Source organism: Phodopus roborovskii, unplaced genomic scaffold, assembly GCF_943737965.1.
Source record: "Phodopus roborovskii unplaced genomic scaffold, PHOROB, whole genome shotgun sequence".
In the NCBI taxonomy this organism is placed as follows: domain Eukaryota; kingdom Metazoa; phylum Chordata; class Mammalia; order Rodentia; family Cricetidae; genus Phodopus; species Phodopus roborovskii.
Window position 1 is genome coordinate 11,584,496 of NW_026126599.1, and position 27,612 is coordinate 11,612,107.

The 27,612-nt window shown below is 45.6% G+C and overlaps 2 protein-coding genes across 2 annotated transcripts in view; one reads left to right on the forward strand and one right to left on the reverse strand.

The window, feature by feature from the left end:
- Positions 1 to 10,787, forward strand: Mtif3 (mitochondrial translational initiation factor 3). The gene is made up of 4 exons (XM_051205142.1): positions 1 to 47; positions 6,541 to 6,974; positions 8,804 to 8,961; positions 9,871 to 10,787. Exons 2-4 carry the CDS (start codon positions 6,542 to 6,544, stop codon positions 10,090 to 10,092), a joined length of 813 nt encoding a protein of 270 aa, XP_051061099.1. The 5' UTR covers positions 1 to 47; position 6,541; the 3' UTR covers positions 10,093 to 10,787.
- Positions 10,066 to 27,612, reverse strand: part of Gtf3a (general transcription factor IIIA) — a 24,106-nt gene continuing 6,559 nt past the window's right edge. The window contains exons 2-10 of the mRNA XM_051205106.1: positions 18,546 to 18,909; positions 16,939 to 17,039; positions 14,949 to 15,045; positions 14,325 to 14,413; positions 13,016 to 13,089; positions 12,445 to 12,525; positions 11,735 to 11,964; positions 10,499 to 10,558; positions 10,066 to 10,341 (exon numbers count right to left, since the gene is read on the reverse strand). Coding sequence (XP_051061063.1) covers positions 10,177 to 10,341; positions 10,499 to 10,558; positions 11,735 to 11,964; positions 12,445 to 12,525; positions 13,016 to 13,089; positions 14,325 to 14,413; positions 14,949 to 15,045; positions 16,939 to 17,039; positions 18,546 to 18,909 — 1,261 coding nt within the window. The 3' untranslated portion in view covers positions 10,066 to 10,176. The remainder of the gene's footprint in view (positions 10,342 to 10,498; positions 10,559 to 11,734; positions 11,965 to 12,444; positions 12,526 to 13,015; positions 13,090 to 14,324; positions 14,414 to 14,948; positions 15,046 to 16,938; positions 17,040 to 18,545; positions 18,910 to 27,612) is intronic.

The window sequence follows — 27,612 nt, forward strand, 5'->3', positions numbered from 1 at the left end:
CACCAACCAGCCGATTCTTCCTCGTCCTCGGCCCAGGTAGCGCTAAGGTGAGAGCTCGGCGGTGCGGGGCTGAGGCGGGAGGACGTATCCCTGGGACATTCTACGCAGAGCGCCCAAGGGTCCGGGGCCCCAGCTGCCTCGCTCCCGAGCCACATGCCCGCAACCCCAGCCATTTTTGCCCAGTACGTGCGTACCCGAGCGTCCTAGGGGGCGGGGCGGGGGAGTGTGTGTGGCTTCCTGGTTGGTGGGCTCGTCCTTCGGGTGGTCGTGCCCGCTGCTGACTTTAGAAACGACTTGAGCCTTTTTGTTTGCTTGTTTGTTTTTCCTGTAATAATAATAGTAGTAGTAGTTGTTGTTGTTATTGAAACAGGGGTTCACTATGTAGCTCTGGTAGTCCTGGAGCTCACTCTGTAGATCAGGCAGGCCTCGAACTCACAGGCAGGTCTCGAACTCACAGACCTCCACGTGCCTCTGTGGCATCCGAAGTGCTGGAACTGAAGGCATGTGTCACCATGCCAGGACTTTTGAAACTCCTCCTGGAAGTGAGAGTGAATGGGTGTCAGTATGAGCTTGTGACTATGAAGTGTAATGAACGATACAGAAAAACCTAGTAAATACATGGTACAAATTTAGTGTCAAGCCTGGTGTGGTGGTGCACCGCTTCAATCCTCGCTCACTTACTAAAGTCCTCACTAGTCTTCACTCGAGAGGCAGAAGCTAATCTCTTGTGAATTGGAGGCCAGCCTGGCCTTTAAGATCCTGTCTCAAAAATAAATATTAAAAAAATCAGTGTCATCAAGTTAAAGAGATGGCTCTGTATAGCCAAAGCAAAGTAAAACAGAATTCAGTGCCAGGATGTAAAAGTGAGAGGAGGAAACTAATTCCATAAGGTTGCCCTTTGACTGGCATGGGTGCCCAGATATATCAGACAGTTAGTTACATATACACAAGCACCCTTACCCACGGTGCTGTCTCACTGATCCTAAATCTTTGCTCGATATTTAATTAATATTTGCATAATTGAGCATCTTTAACACTTGCGAGTTGACTGGTACAGTGTTTTGTTTTTTGAGGCAAGGTTTCTCTGCATTGCTTTGGAGCCTGTCCTGAAACTAGCTCTTGTAGACCAGGCTGGCCTCAAACTCAGAGATCCTCCTGCCTCTGCCTCCCTGGGATTAAAAGCATGTGCCACCAACACCCAGCCTGATAAAGTTTTATAAGTGTTAAGTCAATGTTGAGAAAGCTGCTTTGATAAATGCCATTAGTATATTTAGGACCACTTCAGAAATTGTTGGAAAGCCCCTCCTAATTCCAAGCCATACTTTGCTTAGTTATTTTCATTATTATGTCAGGAAAAGCTAGCAACTCAAACAGCAATTTTTTAAAACAAAACATTGTAACACATTACAGCGAAGAGTCATACAACCTTGATTCACACTGAAGAATATTGGCAGGGAAGAATTAAAAGATGAAAGAACAGGAGACTGTGTGAATGATAAATATGTTGCAGTTCATATTCTGCCGTAGCCTTGGATCTGAGCTGAGGTGTCTCAGGCCATTGGCATTTGTGTGCTTGGGTAGCAAAGTAGGTATGAGGCATTTTGATGAGATCAGGCAAGTTCACCTTGGTATGGCCACAGATCATGCTGTGTGCTGAAAACAAAGGCTGCAGTGGAGTTGCAAGCTGCAAAATGGGTGTATGCTGGCAGAAGTGCAAGGGTTCATTATGAAAGTGTCTGTGAATTCATTTTTAGTCCTTGACTCATTCAGACCCAATATTCTCTCAGCTGCCACAGTCAGTGACACCGCCCCCAGTTTAAGAAGCTGGATATTAAGTCATATTTAAGTTGTGTTGTAGGGATGTTCTTTGCATCCCCATCATCACTACCAGTGTCATATGGTAATCAGCCCCTTATCCTTAAGATCCCAAGCCCAACCTGCTCAGGTGTTCGTTAATAATAAACTAGACTTCTACAGAGTGCAGTGCAATATCATGAAGACCACTTCTCAGAAGTAAAAAGGTGCAAACAAGTGCCACTGCCATAGAGACAAGCCTGGAAGCATGCCCAGGTACCTTACGACAAATAACACGTGCTCTCTTCAAAGAGACTGTGATGAAATAAAAATTAGGATAGTGACTGGCTCAGAGTGATGGTATATATTGACTGGGAAGACACATGAGGGAATTTTCTTTGAGTAATTGTGTATGTGTTAGTTAGGAGTTGTTAATAATAATAGAAGACAAATATAAACATATAAGTGGGGGCTGGGGAGATGGCTCAAAGGTTAAGAGGTGTGTAGCTCTCATGGAGGACCAGCTTTGGTTCCCAGTACCAGTATCAGGCCGCTCACAGCTGTCTGTAACTACAGTTTCAATGTGTCTGATGCCCTCTTCTGGCCTCCATGGCTACCCGAATGCATACATGCTGACACACAGGCAGATGCACACACATGCACATAAAGAATAAAATCTTAATATATATATATATATATATATATATATATATATATATATATATGTATAGACAGTAGAGCCCAAAACACACAGTGAATAGAAACAGGTACATGTCTCAGCTTCTCAGTTTATGGCACAGTATTTAAATCATTTCCATTTCTGATTGGATATGCTGTACATATCAGCATTAAAATTACTGCCTTGCATCCCATTGACATAATCCAGTTGACATTCAATTGCTCATCATTCTGAGAGAGTTACTGGTGGAGATTCAGAGGCATGTGTGCACTTCTGCATGGAGTGTTTCTTCAGTGTGGCATCTGCTGCTGACCTTCAAACAGACCTGTGTGGTAAAGTATGATTTCAGTAGGGTCTGAGTAAGTGTCACATCAGAAATGGACATCTCATACTACAAATGCATGCATTTGAATTAACTGAGAAACATGCCTTCAACAATATTGTGGCTGAGACAGCTGTCTTGGGAGGAAGGGCCCAGCTAGATGCCCCCAAATTGTTTTACAGTCAGCATCTTTAGTTGATGCTGGTCTGCTCAGCCTCATACCCACCTCTGGCAGAGGGATCAAAGAGGCTTCCCCGTTCAGTGACACATCACAGAAAAGCAGGAAGTACATCTGTGTGCTAAAAGCATCCCCAAGTGAGGCTGGCAGGCCACTTGTTTCTGAGTAAGCAAAGTTCTCATAGAGACATGTAGCCCTTAACTGAGAATTACCAAGACATGTGCAAGTGAACTTTTCACTCACATCATTGCCATTTGTGATGGTGAGAAACTTTGAGGTTTTCCTTGTAAAAACCAGATAGAGAAATAAGTACATAAGTCTTAAAAAAAAAGTCTTTAGAATTTTACATATGTAAAATGCTTATTTGTTCATTTACACACAGGCTTTGAAATGATATGCATGCATGCTGTATGTATGTATGTATGTATGTATGTATGTGGATGCATGACCCAGTATGCTTTCTGTTGCTGTGAGGAAACACCATAACCAAAAGCAAAGACTTGGAGAGGAAAGGATGTATTTGGCTTGCAGGTCCAAATCATAGTCCATCAGTGAGAAAAGTCAGGGTAGGAAGCTGGGGGAAGAAAAGGAAGACCACAGAGGAACACTGCTCACTGGCTGGCTTCCCATGGCTTCTCAGCCTGCTTTTTTACACCACCCAGGAGTGGTACTGCACACATTTTTGTTGGACCCTGAGACATTCATCATTAATCAAAAAGAATGCCCCACAGACTTGCCCACAGACCAGCCTGATGGAGACATTTACTCAATTGAGAGTCCCTCTACCTGGATGACTCTGGTTTATGTCAAGTTGACAAAGAACTAACCAGGACTGCTGGGTGGTTGTGGCACACGCCTTTAATCCCCACACTCAGGAGGCAGAGGCAGGTGGATCCCTATAAGTTCAAGGACAGCCTGGTCTACAAAACGAGTTTCAGGATGGCCAGAACTGTCACACAGAGAAACGCTGTCTCAAAACAAAACAAAAAACAAAAAAAAACAAAAACCAGAACAGCAACAACAAAACCCTGAAGGCCAACCAGGACAGCACACAAAGCCAGCATGTGTGTTCTTTCCAGTGAAATGAAAGGAGGACTTCGCAGCTGCATGCGCTGCACTGGAGGCCACTGAGCTAGCTCTTTCAGGCCATTGCTGCTTGTTTGTTTTCTTTCCACTTTAATTACAAAAACAAGCCAAAGAAGGGAGAGATGATGACCTGTAAGGAGTAGGCTTTTCCGCCCGCTGCTGGTCTTGTCCCGCCACTGGTCTTGTCCCGCCACTGCGCCAGCCCCAAATAATACACAGAGAGACGCTATATTAGATATAATTCTGTTGGCCAGTTACTTGTTTCTTATCGGCTAGCTCTGTCTTAAATATTAACCCATTTCTGTTAATCTAAGTATTTCCACGTGATTTCATCTTACCGGAGAGCCGGCTGGGGTTTCCATCTTGACTCCTCCTTATTACTTCCTCGAATCCTCCTTGTCTCCTAGTCCCTCCTATCTTCCTTTCTTATTGGCCAACAGTACTTTATTCATTAACCAGTATGAGAAACATATATACATAATGACATCTCCCATCAACTACCAGCCATGTAGCAGAGGCAGCATAACAGCATTGTCTGACTCCGTTTCCTGCTGTGCCATTTCCAGTTGTGATCCTAAATATGTCAGGGTTTGTTTCCTGGGTTTTCACACTGAGAAAATTTGATGACACTTTGATAGTTCCAAATAACTAATCTGCATTCCTGTGTCCCCGATGAGTCTTTCCACAGGATTCTTCTCAAACACATTATAGTTTGTAATCCCTTTGTCCTTTTATCCCAGACTAGCTCATCCTTTCCTTTTTGCCCTCACCAAGCCAGTCTTGCCTCACAGTCTGGATGTGGGATTTCACTCCCTTGTGGTGTCCTCTAGTTCCCTCTTCTCTGGACCTGGCCTTGTTCTTGAAGCTCAGTGGTAAGGTGGGCCAGCTTTGGATTGCCTGGGGACAAGGCTGTGTTGTGGCAAGCATTGGCTATTTGCTGATGTGTGATGTTGTTTCCTGGTGGTGATGGACCTCTGACCTTTGGTCATGATAGTGACAGCTTCCTTGGCAGAGTGCTTTTGCATATTTGATCTCAAGGCAGAGTATGGGTGACCTCTTGACATCATCCTTGTACCTAGAGGTGTTTGATTGTTGCTGAAATGGGCCATTTTCATTGGTAGCAAAGTGGTGATTTTTTTATTATTATTTTAATTACCTTCATACTTGGAAAAGAGCTTTTCCTTATCAGCATAGATGGACACAGTTTTCCCTAAAGAGACAATAAATGCTCAGCTCTTTCTGTTTCACTACCAATTTACCAGTTTTCAGTGGAGCTGGGATGTGACAGTGACACACGGTAGCAATTAGCAGCCTAATAGATGTTTTCATTTTAGGTGTGTTGAAGGGAATTACAGCCATTTTCCGTAATGTTTAAATTATACAACTGGCTGGAGGGAGCCTCTTCATGCTGCCAAACTGTAAATAAAATATTACCACCCAACAAAATTATAACGCATTCAGGAAAAGCTGGAAACCGGGTATCTGGTATAAGAACTGTCTGTCAGGACCGGATTGTCATCATTAAAAAGACCAAGATGGGCACCACAGTGTTTGCTGATGGCCTAGTAGCCACTTTGTAACCGGTCCTAGCCAGGTGAGGGTGGAGGATGAACCCAGTTTCAACACATGCTGTTCATTGCATTGTTTCTACACAAAGATTAGTGCTGAGGAATAAAGGGTCTTGCACATTTTAGGCAAATGCTCTATCACTGAGCCAAGTTCCCACACCCTAATAAAGAATTTTGAATAATAAGTAATAATCATGAATTTGATTTTTTTTTTTTTTTCTGAGATAAAGTCTCACTGTGTAGACCAGGCTAGTCTGGAACTCATAGAGATCTACTTGCCTCTCCTCTGCCACCTGAGTGCTGGGATTAAAGGTGTATACGTATGTACAAGGACCACCATGAGAAGGGAGAGCAGCACTTTTTATTGTTTGTAGTAAAGGTGCTTTTTTTGAAAAAAATCAAAATGCCATTAAATTTTTTGTGTTTCTTGTATTTGACAAGTGCTTGCCTGCATGTGTATCTGTGCGTCACATATGTGTAGTCCCCTCAGAGGCCAGAAGAGGGCGTCAGATGCCCAGACCTCAAGTTACAGTTGAACATACGGATGCCTTGTGGGTGCTGGGAATCTAACCCAGGTCCTCTGGAAGAGCAGAGGACCCTTAAGGTTCCGGTTACCTCTGCAGCCCCTGAAATGGCATTTCTGCTTCATCCTCATACACAAACCACTAGATAAACTTCACTCTTGAGCAGGCACTGTGGGATCTAGGAGAAATAGAAGCTGTGGATATGGAAGGAAACATTGGGATGGAAGAGTCGTGCCATGCTGCACCAGGGACAGTGCCAGCCAAGAGGCCATGTCTTGGTGCTGCCTTCCTACAGTCTGGTGCCCTGTGTGCCATAAGGCTCACAGCCTCACCTGTGCCCATGGCACCAGTGTTTGTGTTGTAATAAACTTCCCCTATTACTTTGTTAGGATGGCTGCTCTTCTGAACAGGCTGACACTACAAACCTCAATTAGAACATGTTTCAGCAAACACATTGTGAAGTCAGACCCAGCACAGCTGTCCCTGGCTTCTTGCACCCCAAAGTTCTTGCACCTCATCTGGGCCAAAGATTTCAGTACTGATGGAGACACCCTCAGTGAGAAGAGACAGAAAAGGAAAGATGCTTTTACTAACACTGGAAGGAAAATTAGTGAGCGGGTTATCCGCGTCCTGGATGAGAAAGGCAATGACCTGGGAATGATGCACCGAGCAGATGTGATCAGACTCATGGACAAGCTGGACTTAAGGTTGGTGCAAAGGAATGCCAGTTCAGAGCCACCCAAATACCAGCTCATGACTGGAGCACAGATCCACCAGGAGCGGCTAAGGCTTCGTGAACAGGAAAAGACCAACCCCAAAACTGGTAGGTGCTTTAATGTTTGTGTCTTGCATGCATCAGAACAGTGGTCCTCAACCTGTGGGTCAAGACTCTGTTTGCACAGAGGTTGCATATCAGATATTTACATTCCGATTTAAAACAGCAGGATCACAGTCATCAAGCAGCAATGAGACGATTTTATGGTTGGGTGTCACCACAACATGAGGAACTGTATTAAGGGGGCCACAGCATTAGGGAGGTGGAGAACCACTGCTTCAGAGCTCAACCCTTGTGTTTGCCAAGGTGTCAGTGGGTCATGAGAAACTGAAGACTGATGTTTCTGCTTTCACCATCGTTGCAGGGAGGCTCCTCCTTCATCCCTCACTTCTGTTCCCTTCCCCTCATTTTTGATGTCCTATGTCCATCATCTCTCCTTTTAAAACTGTCAAATGGGGGGGGGGTAGGTAAACAGTCCAAAGGGATGGAAGTCGCCTTCATCTTGTAGCCTGGGCTCCAAATGCAGTGGTGAGCCATGTGGCTTATAGGACAATGAAGTGAACTCGAGATGTGTCCCAGATCTGACCTCCTTCCTGTCATTGTGCTTTTCAAACACCTTGTAAATCCTGAAAAGCTTCACAGTACATGGCCAGTCACTTTCAGGCACCTGTCATAGAAGCCACTTGGAGGCCAGGAACTGGGCACTAAAATGAGGAGGGGTTGGCTTTTATGGCTGCCAGGTATGGAATACTGCTCCATGGGTCTCACACTGTGACAAGGATTGGGGGACTGGCCCACTGTATGAGGTTGAACGCTGTGAGGAAAGAAAACCAGAAAACAGGCATTCCTAGAAAACTAACTGGGGGTTCAGGGAGTCAGGATATCAAACCATGTCTGAGCCAGAAAATGTGGGGCAGCAGACTGGAGAGTCTGCCAGGCTTTACTCCATTCTGATGGAGACCCAGAGCCAACTGGTGGGAAACAAGCGCATGCTAAAAACTTCTGATATGTAAAGGCCTATAAGTAATAAAGCCGGGCAGTAATGGTGCACTTTAATCCTAGCACTCAGGAGACAGAGGCAGGTAGATCTGTGAGCTCAAGGCCAGCCTGGTCTACACCAGGACAGCCTCCAAAGCTACAACCCTGTCTTGGAAAAAAAAACCAAACAAACAAACAAACAAAAAAGTGCTCATGTGTACCCTGGCTTCTGTGAGCCTTAACAGGCCAGGCTGCAGTGGCAGCCTGGGATGAAGCTTCTCTATGTTCCTGCTGCTGTCATACTCATTTTCAGCAGTGAGGAGCCACGGCTTGTCTTAAGGTTTCCTTTTGCTGTCTGAACAGCATCTCTGTGAGTTACCCCATTGTTTCTCTTAGATGGTCTTCCTCCAGACCCACCCCCAGTCTAACATGGTGTGTGAGAGTTCAGTGGGTGAAAGTGCTTGCTTATGCACAAACATGAGCTTGAATCCCAGAGCCAAGGGAAATTCAGTCTCAGCTGTACTCCAAGCGGGCCTCTTTGGGCAGATGGGAGTAAGAGGCAGGAGAGTGGTTGGAGGTGACCCTGGAGTAGTGTGAAAACGAGACCATTTCTCAAAGTGGGTGAGGACCACACTCCAGGTTGTCCTGACTGCGTGCACATGCAAGCACACACACACCCACACACAAGCCTTCGCAGATTTTAGCTATTGTTTTGCACATTAAAAACTAACCTTTATGCCTGTCTCCCCCATTTGAAAAAGCAGTGAACAGTCCATGAGGCTGAAATGAGATGAAGGCTGTCATGTCAGAGCCTGTGGGCCTGAACTCTAAGCAATGTGGGTAGAAGCTGAGCTTTCAGAGCAGAAACACCCAGCAGTAAACAGCACTGTTTCCACCAGGACCAGCTATGACAAAGGAGCTCATTTTTTCTTCAAATATTGGACAGCATGATTTAGACACAAAGAGTAAGCAGATTCAGCAGTGGATTGAGAAAAAGTACCATGTTCAAGTCACAATAAAGAAGGCGAAGAATGCTGAGCAGCCAGGGAATGAGATGGTGAGTAGGTGTGAGTGCTGGCTGGGACTTGGTTTTCGGATGCAGAAAGACTAACAGGCAAAGCCACTGACTAGTAACTCTACCACCTGGATGGTACCAGCTTCCTAGTGTCAAGCTGTATGTACACTTACTGTATCCTTTCCCATTATAACATATTTGCCACATAGTCTGTTCTGGGGGCTAGAGAGATGGCTCAGTGGTCAAGAGCATGGACTGTTCGCACTAGGACCCAGGTTCAGTCTCCAGCATCCACATGGCAGCTAACAAGTATATAACTCCAGTTCCAGGAAATCTGAAGTCCTCTTCTGGCCTCTGGGTACCACACACATGTGATACACATATATACATACACACAGGTAGGATACCCATATCCCCTTAAATTTTTGTTATGTAAAAGCTATATTTTAAAAACTACTTAATGGCTAACATTTAAAATATAAAAAAGGAGATAGGTCATAGGATTCTCTTCTATTCACCTGTTCTCTGGATAGCTTTATTCCTTAGAATCCTATTGTTTCTGTGCTGTTTGGTTTCCAAGCCTTGCTCACTTTCTCACCACCAAAGGTGGCACTGGTACAGTGAGTTTTCAACCTAAGCTGCTTGAATAGTTCAGACTTTCTGGAGACCAGAGGGTACCTACTTCCCTCACTTCAGAATCAGGAAGGCCCAAACCCAGCCCTTGATTTTGGGAAAGCATAGGTGGGCTAGTTGTAGCCCCTTGGTGCTGTGACAGAGCAGAGGCTGCAGTCCAGTGTTAGTTTAGCATATGGATTCCCTGTGCAGATGGCAGTCACACAAGCAGATGTAGGAACTGACCAGCCCTGCACAGCTGCTCCAGGGTTCATGCTTAATTTCACCACAGCTTCAGACACTAAGTTTAAACTAACCTTGCATTGCTGTCCTTTGTAGGATGAGATATTTAACCAGATTCTCCAGACTATGCCTGGGATAGCCACCTTCTCAAGCAGACCAAAAGCTGTTAGAGGAGGAACCGCCTCCAAGTGTGTTTTTCGTCCCTTGAGCAAGAAAGAAGAGAAGGCGTACAGAGACTCTCAGGAGACTGAGGGAAGAGACACTTTGAACAAAGATGACAGAAACAAGGAATCAGGTGTTCTGTGTCAGGAACTTTAATTAAAAAAAAACAAAAACAAAAAACCCAGGTTTGTGCAGAAGCTCCTGTTGGCTGCCCTGGAGTTCCTCACACAGCCTGTGGTACTAGTGCAGAGTAAATGATGTAGCTGGCACCAGCATCTTGCCTTCCGGGCTGCTGCTGGACTCTGCGCTTTTAGACACAGGGCAGTCTGCCTCCTGTTTCCTTTTAGGAGGGAAGTACCCACTGAGGCGAGAGGCCAAGCTCCGTCTTTCCCGAGGTGGCTTTACCTTTGGGAGTTAAAAGGAAACAGACAACTGAATTACTTGTGTCACAACATTAACCATTGGATGGACTCCCACCATTCAACAGGTGGGCACAGACATGCAGTGGGGCAGGTGGCAAGCAGACAGCATGCTGAGGGCTGGGCCCAGCAGCTCCACTTACTGTGAGCTTCACCCTCTTCCGGTCAGGATCATGCACGACGCTGTGCCTCATAAGGCTTTGCTGCAGTGCAGGAAAAAGAAGCTTGGTCAGGGCTGGAGAGATGGCTCAGTGGTTTGAGCATGTGCCGCTCTTGCAGAGGACCTGGGTTCAGTTTCCAGAAACCACATGGCAGCTAACAACCACCTGTATGCTGGTTCTAGTAATTAGCTTCTTAAAAAATTAACGACTCTTGGTGTCTACTGGCATTAAAATGTCATGAGATGGTGTAATAAACTACCAGCTGCCTTTCTGTTATGAATGAATTTGACTTCTACCCAACTCCCTGAGCAGAGCCTAAGGATGACTTGACTCCTTACCAGAGTGACTTTTACAGTCTTCCAAGGACCATGCTGGGAATTTGCTCCATCCCACCTACTGACTTAGATCTTTCCTGAGAAGGGAAGCCTGCTAGGATTGAACTTCAAAGCTCATGCTTGCTTAGCTGAACCTCTCATCTCAATCCCATGCCTAACCGCCAGATGGAAATCTGGCCTCTGCCCTGCTGACTGACAAATGGTCACCACAGCATCTGTGGTGTGGACCTATCTGAGCTGTGCTTGGCGAGTGTAGAATCCATATTAAGAGCTCTTAAGGCATAGCTAGGCTGAAGCAAACTGCACAGTCCTCACTAGGAACCATGTTCCCATCTGACCCTGCGAATCACGCCAAGATCCCAGAGCTGGCCCATCTGTGTTACCCACCTCCTTTCTCAAGCACCATGTGACGGTCTGCAAGCTCACACAGTATAAGTCTCTAAGTAAGTGGAGATAAAGGACCCTGGCTCTCCCACTCAGCACAACCAGAATCTCCTACAGCAGTGGTTCTCAACCTGTGGGTCATAACCCCTTTGGGGAGTTGACTATCAGACATCCTGCATATCAGATATTTATATCACAATTCATAACAGTAGCAACTTTACAGATATGAAGTAGCAATGAAATAATTTTATAGCTTGGAGTCACCACATGAGGAACTGTATTTAAGGGTGGCAGCGTTAGAAAGATTGAGAACTACTGCCCAAATGTGCTTGTTAAAATAAGCAGGTGGGCTTCTGGCCCAGCTGGGTCAGAATGGGGATCTGGGGTTCTGCATTTCTAACGAGTTCTCCATTCTCACTGAAAACATCTGGTCTTGTCAAACCTGGAGATTCTGCAGGCTGAGCATGAGGACCACCCCAGCTTGGAGCAGGACACTTACTTTCATTGCAAAAGTCTTGCCACAGCCTTCATGCTCACACACAAATGGACGCTGTTCCTCGTGGAAGGAGAGAATGTGGCTCTGCAGGTTGAACACAGTGGTGTAGGTTCTCCCACAGCCTTCTCTCGGGCAGCGGTACACCTCCCTTTCTGGAGCATGAGTCTTCATGTGCAGCTTAAGGTAGTCTTTGCGCTTGAATGTCTTCTGACATACTGCACAGGTGACTTCCTCTGGTGGGGAGACACTCATTTAACCAATGTCTATCTATTACCATACAAGTGTAGTCCTGGGACTACAAACAAGCCAGGGACTTTGGAGGATACTTAAAGCGACTGCCTCTGAATCTCTCAAGTTCTCTCATGGCTCCCAACATTGCTGACTCCTCACTTGTCAAGGAGCAGGTAACCTTAGCATGGTGACTAGGCAGCAAGAACTATTGTCCATCGTGTCCGCCTTTGTCCTCTGACACACAGCAGCATTTCCCAGGAAGCCCTGGAGAGCCACAGTGTGCACCTCACAAAAGCCGTGGGCATAGCAATGCCAACTCAAGACATCTGCAGCACCCCGTTGGCAACCCAGGAAGGCAGCACTACACATACATCATTCAGAGCCCCCTTCCTTTCCAGCACCTGTGTTTCACTCCTTTCCAAATAAAGCATGCCATCAGCTCCCCAGAGCCAATGTTCTTCCTCAGCTGCACATTCACTTACCTCTGTGGGCTTCTCTCATGTGCTTCAAAAGCTCTGTCCATGTCTTTGCCACAAAAGAACATCCCTTTTGACAGAGATAGCCTGTTCAAAAAAACCAAAAAAGTATCCACTGCATGTTCTGAAAATCCACCCAGTGCAAACCCTGACGACATCCAGGAAGGAATGGCATGCCCCTGTAGTCTCTCTTCCTCTCTCAGAACTGTGCCACTCTGCTAGCTACAATGAAGTGGGTTTATTCTGCTCACTGCTCTGCAAATTTCGACTACCTAAATCTTTTGCAAACTTTAGAGTATAACTAGAAAAAGAAACACAAAGGTGGTACACGGGGTTATTACTAACCTTTGAAGCACAGCTGGGTGCTCAGGAATAGTACAGCATAGGTTTAAATGGCAGTGACAAGAGACCAAGACCCAAATAACTGGTCAGTGTCCTTTGCCACACAGCTCTATGTATGTACTATGTACTTAGTGAGACCATGGAGCAGACCAAGGACACCCAGCAACCTGAGCAGCGAGCACATGCTGCTGCTGGTCTGTTCCTCTGTGCTGGCACAGTGCCCATCTATACGTACCCTCGTGAACCTTGCTGTGCCGTTTCAGCCTGCTGGGTGAGGCGAAGTGCTTCCCACATCCCTCCTGGGGACACCTGGGAAAGCAACCCGTGAAAGCATTAGCCAGTCCTTTTCCAGGGAGAAGCTTGCTGAGATCCCCTCACCAGAGCCCATCGATTCCCACATCAAACCTGTTACCAAAATAAAGATTCAGTAGAGCCCTAAATACACCAGTGACTCGGTGAGCTTTGGAGAAAAACAAGCTATTTTGAGAAAAAGTCACATATCTTTTGTTTATGTCAGTTTTCATAGTTCTGATAATATCCTGTATTGTGGTTATAGAAGCCACTTCAAGAAGCCAGCTGACCTGATTCAGGTGACATTGGACTATCCTGAGCTATTTGTCTATTGTGTACCCAATATGTTACACGTCATCAGATAAGAACACAATACAGGTGCAGCTCAGTGGGGACTAGCACCAGAAAAATAACAACAAATGGCATGTGTGGTGGTGCACGCCTTTAATCCCAGCTCTTGGGAGGCAGAGGCAGACAGATCTCTATGAGTTTGAGGCCAGCCTGGTCTACAAATCCAATTCCAGGGCAGCTAGGACTACACAGAGAATCCCTGTCTCAAAAAACCAACAACAAAAACAAATGGCACTGGTTGCTGGGCATGGACTTTACCACTGAGTGAGAGTTTAAGACTAGCCTGAGATTTGCAGCAAGACCCTATCTCAAGAAAACAAAAGGGAAGCAACAGGAGGAAAGGGAGAAGGAAAGAAAATGGCAGATGCTGGGGCTTCAGGTTAACTGAGGAAACGGTAGAGTGCTGAATCCGCAGAACTAGTGAAAACTGCACACAGTACAGCATCACAGCCACGGGCAGCAGAGACAGGTCACAGGCCTGTGGGTAAGACAGCACTGTCACTACAGCAGCACCTGGGCAAAGGGCAGCCTGTGGGAGCCAGAAGCAGGATCCTGGTCAGCCCAGCTGTGCAGAGACACCACACGGGCAGGCACGCACGTGCACACACGTCCTCCTGAGTACTCAGGAAACCCTCTTGCAAATGAAGCCCAATTATTTCTGTTCTATAGAGAAAGAGCCTTCATGATGTCATGTCACAATACTGAACAGGTGGTTCCTCACCTTCCCTTCAAGCTTAACCACAGCTGCAAGATTCTCATAAGCTGTTCCCCCGTGCAGAATGGTTTTCAGAGAAATGGGAACAATAGAATTGTTACGTCCCATGGGCACACACGACAGCTTTGCTCAGGACCCTTATCTTTGCCCTTCAATCTGAACTCCAGAGTGTCAGCAAAGCACCCACCTGAAGAGCGGCTCGCCGGTATGCTGGCACTGATGTGTTTTCAATTGCTGGTGTTTCCTAAAGGCCTTCGTGCAACCTTCAAAACTGCACTGTTAAAACATAAATGCACTGTTTAGTAAAGGAAAGTCCTCTCAAGGACTGCAGGTGACTCAGCTTAAGAACACTTGCTTCTCTCTCCCAGGTGTGGATTCCAGCACCCACCTGGTGTGTCACAACCATCTCTAACTCTAGTTCCAGAGGAACTGACACCCCCTTCTGATCTCCACAGGCAGGAAGCATGCATGTGGTCGAAGACACAATATGCACATAAAATAAAATGAATAAAACTTTTTAAATTAAACAAGTTTCTCAATCTAAGTGCCTCGGGGAATATAAACTGTCACCCACTTAGTCCCTGTGAGATGCTTCATCTCAACAACTGAAAGAGCAATGACATTTAGAAAAGCCAATAAGCTTCTGCTGCCGTGACAGTCAGTAACACACATGTGCCCAAAGCGAGAGTGCAAAATGAAAACTTGTATGATGAGGACAGCCAGTGCTGGACTGCACACATCCAGCAAGACAACATCTGGTCTATACAAACTCACTTTGGTAGCCAAAGTTGAAACATAAAGCCATACTCACTACATACTGTTTCTGTGGGTTTTCATGTTTGCGTTCAATGTGTTTCTTCAAGTTCGATTTTGTGTTGAATTTCTGATTACAGCCATTATCTTCACAACTGCAAGATATTGTATGAACCAAACTATAACACACCAAGGTGAAAGAAGGTTTAGAATGTGAACATCTGGGGCTTCAGAGAGAGCTCAGCTCTGGCTAATAGCACTGGCTGCTCTTGCTGAGGACCCAGGTTCAGTTCCCAGCACCCACATGGTGCCTTGTAACCAGGAGTTCCAGGAGATCTCATGTGCTTCTAGTCTCCACAGGCATCATGCCCACACACAACACAGAAATACATGTAGCCAAAATGCCCATACACATAAAATAATAAAACAGTATTTTAAAAAAAAAAGATGTGAACATCCTTCTACTTTATAAAAAGCTGATGATTCCAAATGACATTATAAAGTAGCCTTTTAGTAAATTCCAAATTGTCAAGCTGAGATTATGGCTCAGGGGAAGGTCTTGTGTGGGTATGTGGGTGTGTGTAGAAACAATCCCCCATGCCAAACCATGTCATGCAGGCCTCAGCTTGGACAGATGTGTAACAGGATGCTTTGTACTTCTACTCTGAGCAAAATACACACTGGGTCACCCATCCCTGTACCCTGATAAAAGGAGGATAGATACACTGGATGCCTGACTGCTGCTAAGGGTCCAACATTGCTCATGGTCAACTACTTTCATTTAGAATCTAGTTTTTTGGTTTGTTTTGGTTTTTCAAGACAGGGTTCCTCAACTTTGGAGCCTGTCCTGGAACTCTCTTTGAAGATCAGGCTGGCCTCAACTCATGGAGATCCACCTGCCTCTGCCTCCCAAGTGCTGGGATTAAAGGCATGGGCCACCACCGCCCGGCCATTTAGAATCTAATAATTTTCCTTTATCATCATAAACTTCACTTTCAAGGAGGAAAAGAGCCTGACTCTAGTTTTGTCACTACAGATAAAACACTGAACTGTGACCCACTGTCACCTCTGGGATGTCACTAGGCTAATCCATTTCCCCTTGTGTTGGAATCTTGGCCTTGAAGGAGTTAAGTCCCTTGTGAGGAGTTCATGGCCCTGAGAGATGAACAAGGACCCTTCCCTAATCTCACTGCATGAAAAGACCCCCTCAGGCACTGTGCATCTGGGCAAGGAGTCAAGGGATCAGCAAACACACTGAGGGGGTCCAGTGCAGAGGCCATACCAGCTGTTATGTACCTGAGCTTCCTCCCCACTGCTCCTGCAATTAGAGGTGACCACATGGCTAAATTCAAGCCATCCTACTCAACTCTTACAGTGCCTGAAATGGGGACAGCAGTATCTACTGCCCTCCTTGGAACAGCAGGGCACCAAACAGGCATCTTAAACCATATGGTTGAAGCCCCAAGACGAGAATGGCATAGAGAGGTCAATTTGGAGCCCAGTCGCTGAAGACCCTGGAGCACCCCACACTTTCCAATTCTACTTCTGAACTCCAATCAGAACACAAACAGCCCAATGTGTAAACGCCTTGACCTTATCTTCTCTTCACTCTAAAGCCAACACAGACATTTTAACACAAATGCAGGTCACAAATCCTAGCAGGAACCAAATAGCAGGCGCAAGGGCAAGAAGGACCCTGTCAAACGAGTGGAAAGTGTTAAGTACAGCTGGACCACAGTTTCATTTCTGAGGGCAACGCACACAGTGGGAGGTAAGGAGAGAGAACACAGAAGCTCAGCCTATTGATGACACAGAAGGGACATGGACTTCATATGATCTCAGCACAAAACCACTGCTTGTGACAGGAGCCAGTCTGAGCCACAAATGACACTTCAAGATCAAGTTCAGGTTGTCAAGCTTGGCAGCAAGTGCTTCTACCTGCTAAGCCATTTCACCACCCTCCAGTCTTAATCATGAATCAGCAATCACCCCACCAGGCTACATACCAAACAGAACGCACTCCAAAGGCCTAGTCCACCCCTACTCACACAAACGCCTTTTCTCCAGTGTGAATCAGCACATGTCGACTCAGATGGTAGTCTCTGATGAAGGCCTTGCCACAGCCCTCATAGTCACACACAAATGGCCTCTGGCAGAGAAAAGGGGAAGAAGGAAAATTTCACATTTTTAGTGTGTGTGTGCTGCTTTCAGGAGTCAGTCTAGCTATAAATGCCCCACCCCCAACCACCTCATCAGTAGTTAAAAGTCTGTTTGTGGAAGGCCTTGGACTTCCTCCAGGGATGTGTCCATTCAAGAAAGCACCTGCTACACTTAGGCAAGAGCTAATCCTCTACCAAGTTCCAGATATTTGTTTTGTGGACAGACACTGCTTTTGTGTGTCAACTTGACACAAGCTAGAGTCATGAGGCAGGAGTCTCAGCTAGGCAATTGCCTCTCTGAGAATCAGCTATAAAGCACTTTCTCATTTAGTGATCAATGGGGATGGTGCCGTCCATGGGCTGCTAGTCCTGGGTTCCATAAAAAAAGTATAACCCTAATGAACTCTTCCTCCAAACTTGCTTTTTGGTCATGGTGTTTTGGTACAGTAATAGAAGCCCAAATTAGCAGGCTAACCTGCTCCTTTTGGGGACCAGGCTTCCCTAGCAAACCCCTTTTCAGGATTACCTCAATATGCACACATATGGCCTATTTGCACATCTCTCCCACAGCATCATTTTACCAGCCAAAGAGAACTCGGGGCAGAGGAAGGAGCAGTTGTCTCATCCCAGGAGAGCTCAGTATGGGTACTAAGAGATGTCAGAAGCACCGATACAGGAAAATGTGTCACAGTTGAAAAAGCTCATAGGTGCAAGGACAAAACAGCTCCCAAAGGTAACTGCAAACTCCCTTCAGAACCCTGGAGGGGAAGGGATGCTCTGGTGGATCCACAGGAAAGATGTATCATGTCCCAACATCCAGTTTGGTGTACCTAACTACGGAAATACTCTGAAATCCAGGAGGGTGGTACAAAGACCTCAATCTCAGTACTAGACAGCCAAGGGACAGGAAGAGACAAATGAGCCGCACTGCCCGGCAATGTCAAAGAACCTTGTTCAGCTCCAGTACCTGAGTAGGGTCGATAATAGTCAAATTATTCTTGGAACAATAAACACAACTTAGTGTCCAACCTAAGTGTAGCATTCTGGTCTAAAAGGAAAGGCAAGCTCTGATTCGGACACAGGGACAAATGTGGGAATAGAATGGGCGAGGAGAAGAGCAGGTAAAGTCATAAAGGATGTTATGAGTGATGGCAGCAGTAGGTAAGTTTACCACGAGAAGGGCCAGGGGAAATAGCTGAACAGGAAGGCTTTACCTGTCCACCCCTTACCAAGGCCCCCCTGCGGTTCAAAGGATGCACACTTGTTGCTAGCAAGAACCCTTAAGCTTTCTCCTGCAGGAGCTCTATGAGGCAATTTTCTGGATAGGTGTGTCTAGTGGTGGCTGACTTCCAGATCTCTGTACCGGTCTGACCCCCAACTAAAGATGACGGGCGAGGGCTACCCTAGACCTCCGTCCTTGCTCAGCGCCTTCCCCGGCCAAGCCCAAGACGCAACCCCCTCGCCGGGCTCAGCACTCGCATCCGCGGCCAGGTTACCTCCCCCGTGTGCTTGCACAGATGCGCGTCTAGCTTCCAGGCCTTGTTGTAACTGGCGCCACAATCGGGGAAGGAGCAGATGAACCTGCTGGGGAGCGCGGGACGCGGTGGGGCGGGACCCTCACTGGCCGCAACGAACGCGTCCGCGATGGTCAAGGATGACACGGCTTCCACGACCGAGACCCGCGGCTCCAGGGCGACGGCGCCGCTCCCGGGGCCGAAGCGCGGCAGCCGCGTGGGTCTTCCGGAACGTCGGACACAAAACAACAACGCACCGCTCGACACGTTCCACACTTCCGGGAACGCTGCCCCGCAGGGCTCTAGGTCCCGCCCACCAACCTCCCGCGCCTCGACTGCGCATGCTCTGAGAGGCCCAGCGAAGGAACCTGACTGCGCGTGCGTCCGTGAGGACTAGTCAGGCTTTTGCTTAGCGGTCCTGGCCTTACAGAAAGCGAAAACACTGCTTAAGGAACTTTAGCACCAACCTGGTGTAATAAGATGGCCTGGTCTTCACATTCCAGGCTTTCCCTCTGCCTCCTGCCACAAACCCCAGGCTTGTGTGCGCATTCGAGTCACGTGGATAGTTTTGAATTTCCAAAGCCCAGAGCTTATCAGGACCAATTAAACAGTAACTTCTGAGATCGAATGCGCTGGTTTAATGTTTTGTCGACTTTCTTTTTGTGCTTGAGATCTCACGTGTTTGTGGCTATTCTCAATCGTAGGATTTCCTCTTTCCCTTCTCTTGATTTAATGTCTGTATTGGCAGAGACTGAAATACCTTTTTGAATGCTTTACCAAAAGATGGTATGCGTCTATGAAGGGCTGAACTGATCTTATTATTAGAATTAAGATAACCAAGAATTTTTGGTTTTTTAATTTTGTTTGTTTTTTGGATTTTTGAGACAGTGTTTCTCTGAGTAGCATCTCTGGCTGTCCTGGAACTTGCTCTGTAGACCAGGCTGGCCTGGAACTCACAGAGATCCACCTGCCTCAGCCTCTAGAGTGCTGGGACTAAAGGTATGAGCCACCACCTCCTAGCTGTCTTGAATATCTTTACTGAAGAATGTCAACTCACTTTACCCCAAACTAATACACGTGAAAAGGGATTGATTGGTCCAGTGGTGGTGGCACATGCCTTTAATCCCAGCACTCAGAAGGCAGAGGCAGGTGGATCTGGCCAGCCTGGTCTACAAAAGAGTTAGTTTCGGGACAGCCAGGGCTACACAGAGAAACCCTGTTTCAAAAAACAAAACAAAAACAAAAACAAAAGAAAAAGAAAAAAGGGGGACGTCGATTGGAGGGAGACAGGGGCTCTCAACAAATCAATTGCAGAAAGGCCTTTGTATAAGAGACTTGTTCTTTCACAGGTCATTTTCTGTGTGTCCACATGGGCTCTCATGCTCACTCCTTTACTCCTTGTATTCATGTCCCTTGTGCATGGGTGTATTGCTGGCCGTCTCTCGATCCAGTTGCCTTCCCACTTCCCTTCCTCAACCTCCATCTGCTCAACTCCAGATTCAGACACTCCCTTCTAACTCTGGTCTTCTCCCTACCAGTCTGCCTGCCCTTGCCTTTCTCTAAAGATCAGTTTCTAGAAGATTCTGAAATGGTTCTGCCCCTGTGACTGTTGGTTTTCCAAGGACTTTGGTCTTAGTCAAGCAGCCTGGACTTTGCATACAATCTTCTCCTATCTGTCCTCTTAGCTGTAACCCTGGTAGACAATATGGAACCCAGCTAGGAATCGGGTCCCTTCTCAGGCCCCAACATCTCAACCATGCCTCGTGGGGGTGGGGGTGGGGGGTGAGTCAAGAGGGTCAAAGCTGAAGATTTACTTAGAACTATTGCATCCAGGTTCTAGTTGGGGAATCACTTTGTTCTTCATCACAAAGGGGGCTGGAAATTCTCTCATCCTTGGATTCTGAACCCAACATTGAGGTGACTTTTGGCTATTAATCAGGAGAAATAGTGTGTTATTTCCAAGCCTAAGTCTCAAGAAAACTTGTCTGTGGCCCCTTTACCTTTGCCATTGTCCTGACGATGACATTTTTGTACTAGCCTGTTCCAAGAAGAAAAGACTAGAGGAACAATGCTAAGCCATACCAGCCTAGCCAGGCCCAGCATGGATAAGCCAGTCAGTCAGTCATACCAGCCAAGCCCAGCATGGATCTGTGGCTATATGCCTATATATGACTAGAAGCCATTGAGTTGTAGAGTGGTTTGTCAGTCAGCAGTTTGGTAGCAATAACCAATATACTCTTGGCTGGTTTGTGTTTGTATAAGAAAAATGCTCAGCTGTAGTTGGATTTGTCTTTGGGCCACCAGCTCACAAAAAACCTTACTACTTTTTTGGAGTTGGGGAAATAGCTTAGGCTTATTTCTTTTCTTTTTTTTGTTTTTGTTTTTTGAGACCAGGTTTCTCTGTATTGCTTTGGAGCCTGTCCTGGAACTAGCTCTATAGACTAGGCTGGCTTCAAACTCACAGAGATTCACCTGCCTCCGCCTCCCGAGTGCTGGGATTAAAGGCATGTGCCACCACAGCCCCACATGCTTAGGCTTATTTCTAACTAGTTCTTATAACTTAAATTAACCTGTAATCTACATTCTTTTACCTGACTCAGTCACCTTTACTTTGTATAGCCCATGCTGCTTGTTCTGCATCGAAGGCATCTCCTCTAGACTCTGCCTATCTTCTTCCCAGCATCCAAAAAACCTGCCTAGCTATTGGCCATTCAGCTTTTAATTAAACCAATCACAGTGATGTAGTGAGGTAGTCCTTCTGTAGCACTGACCACGCCCATTGGGGGGTGGAGCGATGGGCGGAGGTGACCTGAGGAAGGAGGTCGGAGGGGGCCAGGAAGGCGCTCTCTTTCTGGCGTGACTCGGACAGGAGAGGATCGGGTTGAATTTCCTGGTGTTCATCTGTCTAGGTTGTAAGTTATTTCTCCCTGAATAAACATCTATTCGGCCTATTTGTTTATCCTGATCCTTATTTACCGCAATATCTGGTGTCAGAAGTGGGATACAGGACTCAATAAAGAATTATTATCAATTGAGAACTCAAAAGTGACGGAAAGAAACATAAGACAGTGCTCAAAATCCTTAGTCATCAGCCAAATGCAAATAAAAACAACTCTGAGAAACCATGAGATCAAGCTGCTCTAAAGGTAAGACAGTGAGGAGAAATTTTTTTTTTTTCTCCAGTAAATAGAATAGGATTATGGTAGAGGCAATAACCCCCTTTCCCTACCCTTGGAATTTTGGGATAATAGTCATCCTCTTTGGGTTGGTTTTAGTTATTTGGGATTGGGTGATGCTTACACTCGGGTTTATCTTTTAGACAGGAATAGGGAATGGTGGGTAAAGGTATGGTTTAGATGGGATATAAGTAGATTAGCCTATTTCCTTGAGAATTTGAGTATGAATGAGATAGTATTTTACAGCTTACATTGTTATGTATTCCTATGTGGTAAGCTATGTAAAATTAAGTTTATATTTTGTTATATTGTGTTAAATGTTTCCACTTATAATATTTATGCACATTATTTTTTACCATATTCTATGTATGTATACTTTTCCTGTATTCAAGACATTTTGTATATTGATACAATTTGGGATATTTATCTTGCTGCCCTTTATAGTTCTACCTCTTGTCTTGACACTTATACTCTACCTCTATTTTAGGGATTTACATGTAGGTATATGTAAATAGTTATATTGTTTAAGTATTTGTTCCTGCTTTACTCAGGAAAGTTTTAATCAGTCTTTTAGCTAAGTTCCCGAGTATTACAGATTATCTTCACTCACATTTCCTGTACCTATGAGATTAGTCAGATATAGATGCTTAATCTTCAATCACTTCATAGACATGCAGAACATGGCATTTAAATGTTTTAATATTAGTACTCCATTGACATGAGACACTGTTGCTCCTGACAGCACCGTGCACTTTCCCAAAAATATGTTGGACACTGTTGTTGCTCCTGCTGGAGTTCAATCTCGCCTCAGCTAATGGCCTGTTGGGCATAGAATTGCCCCCACCTTGACCACTGATTTGGACATGCAGTCCTATGTGCTTGCAGGAGACAAATATAGAAGACTGCTTGACCTTGCCAAGTCAGGGTAAGACAGCCATTCTATTTCCCTGCTGTTGTTGTGGTCTGTCAAGTTCTCTTGGCCTTAGCCAAATCTGGGTGTACCAACGTCGCTGTGAGACCTAGGGTGACTGTTCAGGTGGCCTGCTGTTTCTGTCCTTGCTGCACCTTTTGGAAGTTGTCCATCTGCATTTCCTGTCTACTCTAGTATTGTTATTTTCCTTCTCAGGTCTTGATGAGGTTGAAGATTAAACTATCACAACTATTATTCTCTCTTCCTAGTTAGATATATTAGGTACTAGACTTATGTTTTCCAGCTTAGGACAACTCTATTGTAAACTCCATTATGCCCTCACCCTAGGACTAGATATGTAGGTCATTTTGTTCTCGATTTTCCTTTTCTTAGAGCACACTTGTTATTCACTGTTTTGTATATAGTTTTGTATTAAGCCTAAATCTTTTCTTTAGACTAAAAGGGGAATTGTAGTGAGGTAGTCCTTCTGTAGCACTGACCACGCCCATTGGGGGGGTGGAGCGATGGGCGGAGGTGACCTGAGGAAGGAGGTCGGAGGGGGCCAGGAAGGCGCTCTCTTTCTGGCGTGACTCGGACAGGAGAGGATCGGGTTGAATTTCCTGGTGTTCATCTGTCTAGGTTGTAAGTTATTTCTCCCTGAATAAACATCTATTCGGCCTATTTGTTTATCCTGATCCTTATTTACTGCAATACAGTGACATATCTTTACAAATTGTAATCAAATATCTCACAACCCTCAAACACGCTCAAATTCATTTCTGGTCATTTTAACAAACAGATCCTTCTTAGATCCCTGGGATTAACCCATTCCTTACTGATCATTTCCCTTCCCTTCATAGCCACACCATTTAAAAACAATTTATTCCTCTTTGCCTATTCATGTTTTCATCATTATCACCAACAACAACAACACCATCATCAAAACTTTAAGCAGTCCCAAAAATGGAACCGACAGTACACAGAGCCCTCTGGACCTCTCACTCAGTTTCAACCACCGTCAAATGTGGGCCATTCTGGCTGCATCTAACAGTCTCCATTCCTGATCAAAGGCCCACATGCCCTTAAGCCCAGCCTATCCAAAGTGTCTCCTCTCAACCCTGTGAGTGTTGCCACAGTCTACCCACCAACTACCCACAAACATCCCATCATAGATAGTACTTAGTCATTTTCAATTATGCCCAAGGAAGACCTTGGTCTTCTAGCTCCTAGGCTGAGCCATGATTCCATCAGAAAGGGATATTTAGGGAGAGTTCATTTTGCCCTCAACTACATGAGAATTCTGTTACTCAGGGGCTAGTCTTTCCCTCAAACTATTCCAGATATCCTCTGGTCTCTGGTTATTTTGTGGAGGCCTTCAAAAACAGTCTGACATCTGTGACTTTATCAGGTAGACAATATTGAAAACCAGACTACTCTTGTTACCACACACAGCCCATAACTGAGGAAGAAGTACCTTCCCGAAGCTGGCCCCTTTGGCTCTAACATTGTCTATGAATACAAAGAGCGATGGTGATCATTTTTTGAGCCAACGCTTGACAAGATAAATATGCTACTAAAGAAGAAGTGGGGACATTGGAAGTTGCAAAGGATGTTCTGGATTACTAAATACACTCTTAAGAAGCCTTGGCACCAGCAAAGTCAGAGGTCTGGTGTTGAGGGGGTATCTGCGTAACTGGGAGGGAGGAGGTCTGTGAGTGTTTAGGTGTGGTGGTGTTTCAGCTACTCTGCTGGTAAAAGATGTGGGCTTTGGAGTTCTGGGACCTGAATTTGCATCCTGTTTTCTGTTTGACCATGAGGCAGTTATTTTCCATGAAATCCATGTAAATAAAGGTTATCTTGTCGGTGGGCCACAGTTGTAAGAATTGGATAAAATGATTAGTCTGTGTGAGATGCTTAACATAGGACTAAGTAATTAAAACAACAGTCTGTTCCCTTCAGAGATAGAGCAGTTGCCTTGCTCATCTTTCTAGGGAAGTCTCTTCTTCACTGTGATCTTCTTGGCTTGTACACTGTTTAAGCTGCTGTGTTGAAGAAGTCTATGTGGCAAGTACTGACAGTGGCCTCTGGTCAGCAGCCAGGTAGGATCCCAGGCCTTCAGTCAGCAGCCCTGAAGGATCTTGCCCCAGTCACACCTCTAACCCTGGCTCATTTCTTTTCATAGCAGCACAGGAGGACCCCTGAGTAGAGATACCAGCTGTTCCCAAACTCCTGACCCATAGAAACTGTGTGATATAAAATTCTGGTTGTGGGGCTAGACTTGTGGCACATGCATTTGATCCCAGAACTCAGGAGGTGGAGGTGGGTAGATTTCTGTAAGTTCCAGGCCTGCCTGGCTTACATAGAAAGTTCCAGGACAGCCAGGGCTACACAGAGTGACCAAACCAAACACAAAAAATTTAAATGTATGTTGGAAAAGAAAGCAAAAAGAAATGTGTGATGATTTAGAACACAAAGTAAGACAAGACTTTGTTATTTGGCACATCATATACAACCCAAGTTTTTTGGTTTGTTTGTTTTGGTTTTGGTTTTTCGAGACAGGATTTCTCTGTGTAGCCCTGGCCATTCTGGAACTCACTTGTACACCAGGCTGGCCTCTAACACAGAAATCCTTCTGCCTCTGCCTCTGCCTCCTGAGTGGTGGGATTAGAGACAAGCACCACCACTACTGGCTAGAGCCCAAGCTTTGTACTTCACAGAATAGCTCTAGACCATGTGATACTGAAGTCTCACAAGCAAGAAGGAGGAGGAAGGGCCTTCTGGAAACCAGGGAAGAGTCTGACACAGAATTCAATCGTTTCATAAATTTAGCCTGGTCTATAGAGCTAGTTCCAGGACAGACTCCAAAGCAACACAGAGACTCTGCCTCAGAAAAAGTAAAAAACAAAAACCAAAAAAGGGTTGATTCCGATCTGTAATCCCAGTACTTGGGCTCGAGAGATGGCTGCTTTTCCAGAGGACCTGAGTTCAATTCTCAGCAACCACATAGTGGCTCACAACCATCTGAAATGAGATCTGGTGCCCTCTTCTGGCCTGCAGGCATACATGCACACAGAACACTGTATACATAATAAATAAATCTTTAAAAAAAAATTTGGCTGGGCAGAGAGGTGGTGCATGTCTTTGATCCCAGCACTCAAGGCAGGTAAATCTCTGTGAGTTCAAGACCAGCCTGGTCTACAGAGAATATTCCAGGACAGCCAGAGTTGTTACACAGAGAAACCTTGTCTCCAAAAATAAACAAAAAATAATAACAAATAAAATGTTTGTTATTTTATTGGTACGGGTGCTTTGCCTGCATGTGTGTACAATACTCACCAGGGCCAGAAGAGGGCAGCAGATATTCTGGGACTGGAGTTATTAGAGGGGTTTGTACCACCTTATGAGCGCTGGGAACTGAACCCCTGACATCTTGGAGAGCAACCAGTGTTCCTAACCACTGAGAGAGCTCTTCAGCCTGAATTCAACCATCTTATGTTTCTTCCTAACAAAACTCAAATATATACTGTGCTCAAATATATACTGTGCTCACAATGAGTGTGCATGGTAAAATGAGTAATTTCCTAGGGTAGACTATATAATCTCCCATGTGGTTTTCCCTTAAGAAATCTTCAGTATGTGAGCCCATTTATCATAGGTTTCCTTTTTTTTTTTTTTTTTTCACTGCTAGAAATTAAACACAAGGCTTTATCCTCAAATGTGCCTTGAATTTAAGTGAGCTGTAGTATCTGCCCTCTCCTCTTTTATGTGTGTATGTGTGTATTATGTTGGGGCTTTTTGTTTTTGTTTTTGTTTTTGTTTTGTTTTGTTTTTTGAGACAGGGTTTCTCTCTGCAGCCCTGGCTGTCCTGGCACTCACTCTGTAGACCAGACTGGCCTCGAACTCACAGAGATCTGCCTGCCTTTGCCTCCTGAGAGCTGGGGTAAAGGGGTGCACCACCACTGTCCAACCTCTGCTCTCTCCTCTTATTTGAACAGTGAGCAGAGTCTCGATGTGTAGCCCTGGCTGACCTGAAACTCTGCTCTTCAGCTGCCCAGTCAGCCACCTCGGAGGTAGCAAGGCTTAACTGACCCAGGTAAAGCCCAGAGCACATTAACTCTCATCATTCCCACCATTTCCATGAGCTGCATGTCAGTCATGAAATCTGTGTGCCTGTGAGCAGTAGGTTTACACTGACAGTGGGCTCTTGAGTGCTGGATGAATAAGTGCCAAATAAATCACATGAGTGCCAAATAAATCACAAGAGTTAGGAGACAATGGTTCAAAACAGTGAAAACAATCTGAACATGTTGCCTCTGGACTAAACAAGAGAGAGTCCCCTGCCACATAACACCTCACCTACAGCTACAGTCCCACTGTGTTCCAGTTTTCCAGAAAGGCTTGAGAAGTAATCACTCAGAAAAGGCAAGCTGTCACTTGTGACCTGTCCTTGCCCCTGGCTGTATTGTCATCTGCCTCGCAATCTCCACGCCCATCCTTTGAATGTTCCCTGTGATGTTTGCTTATCTAGAATCTTCTCAAGTGTTGAGGCATGCACCCTTTTAGTCTTCCTCATCTGCCCATCACATGACTCCCAACTGGCTTTGCTGATTAGCCCTCCTCCCCTCCTTGCTCAGATCATGTCCTCCTGCAGCCCTAGTAGCTTTGCCAGGGTATTGCCACAAGCCCATGCTTAATCACTGCCATCCACTTCAAATCCATTTTAGTTTGAGGGAGCCAGATACTGTCTAACAAGTGAGGCTTAATTGCTCCCTGATTACACTTGGGGTCAGGCTCACCAACATGCCATCTCCATCTGCAGCACATGCAAGGGTTTTGTGGTGTTTGTTTGTTTGTTTTGTTTTGTTTTTGTTTTTTCAAGACAGGTTTTTTTCTTTATTGCTTTGGAGCCTGTCCTGGAACTAGCTCTGTAGGCCAGGCTGGCCTCCAACTCACAGAGATCCTC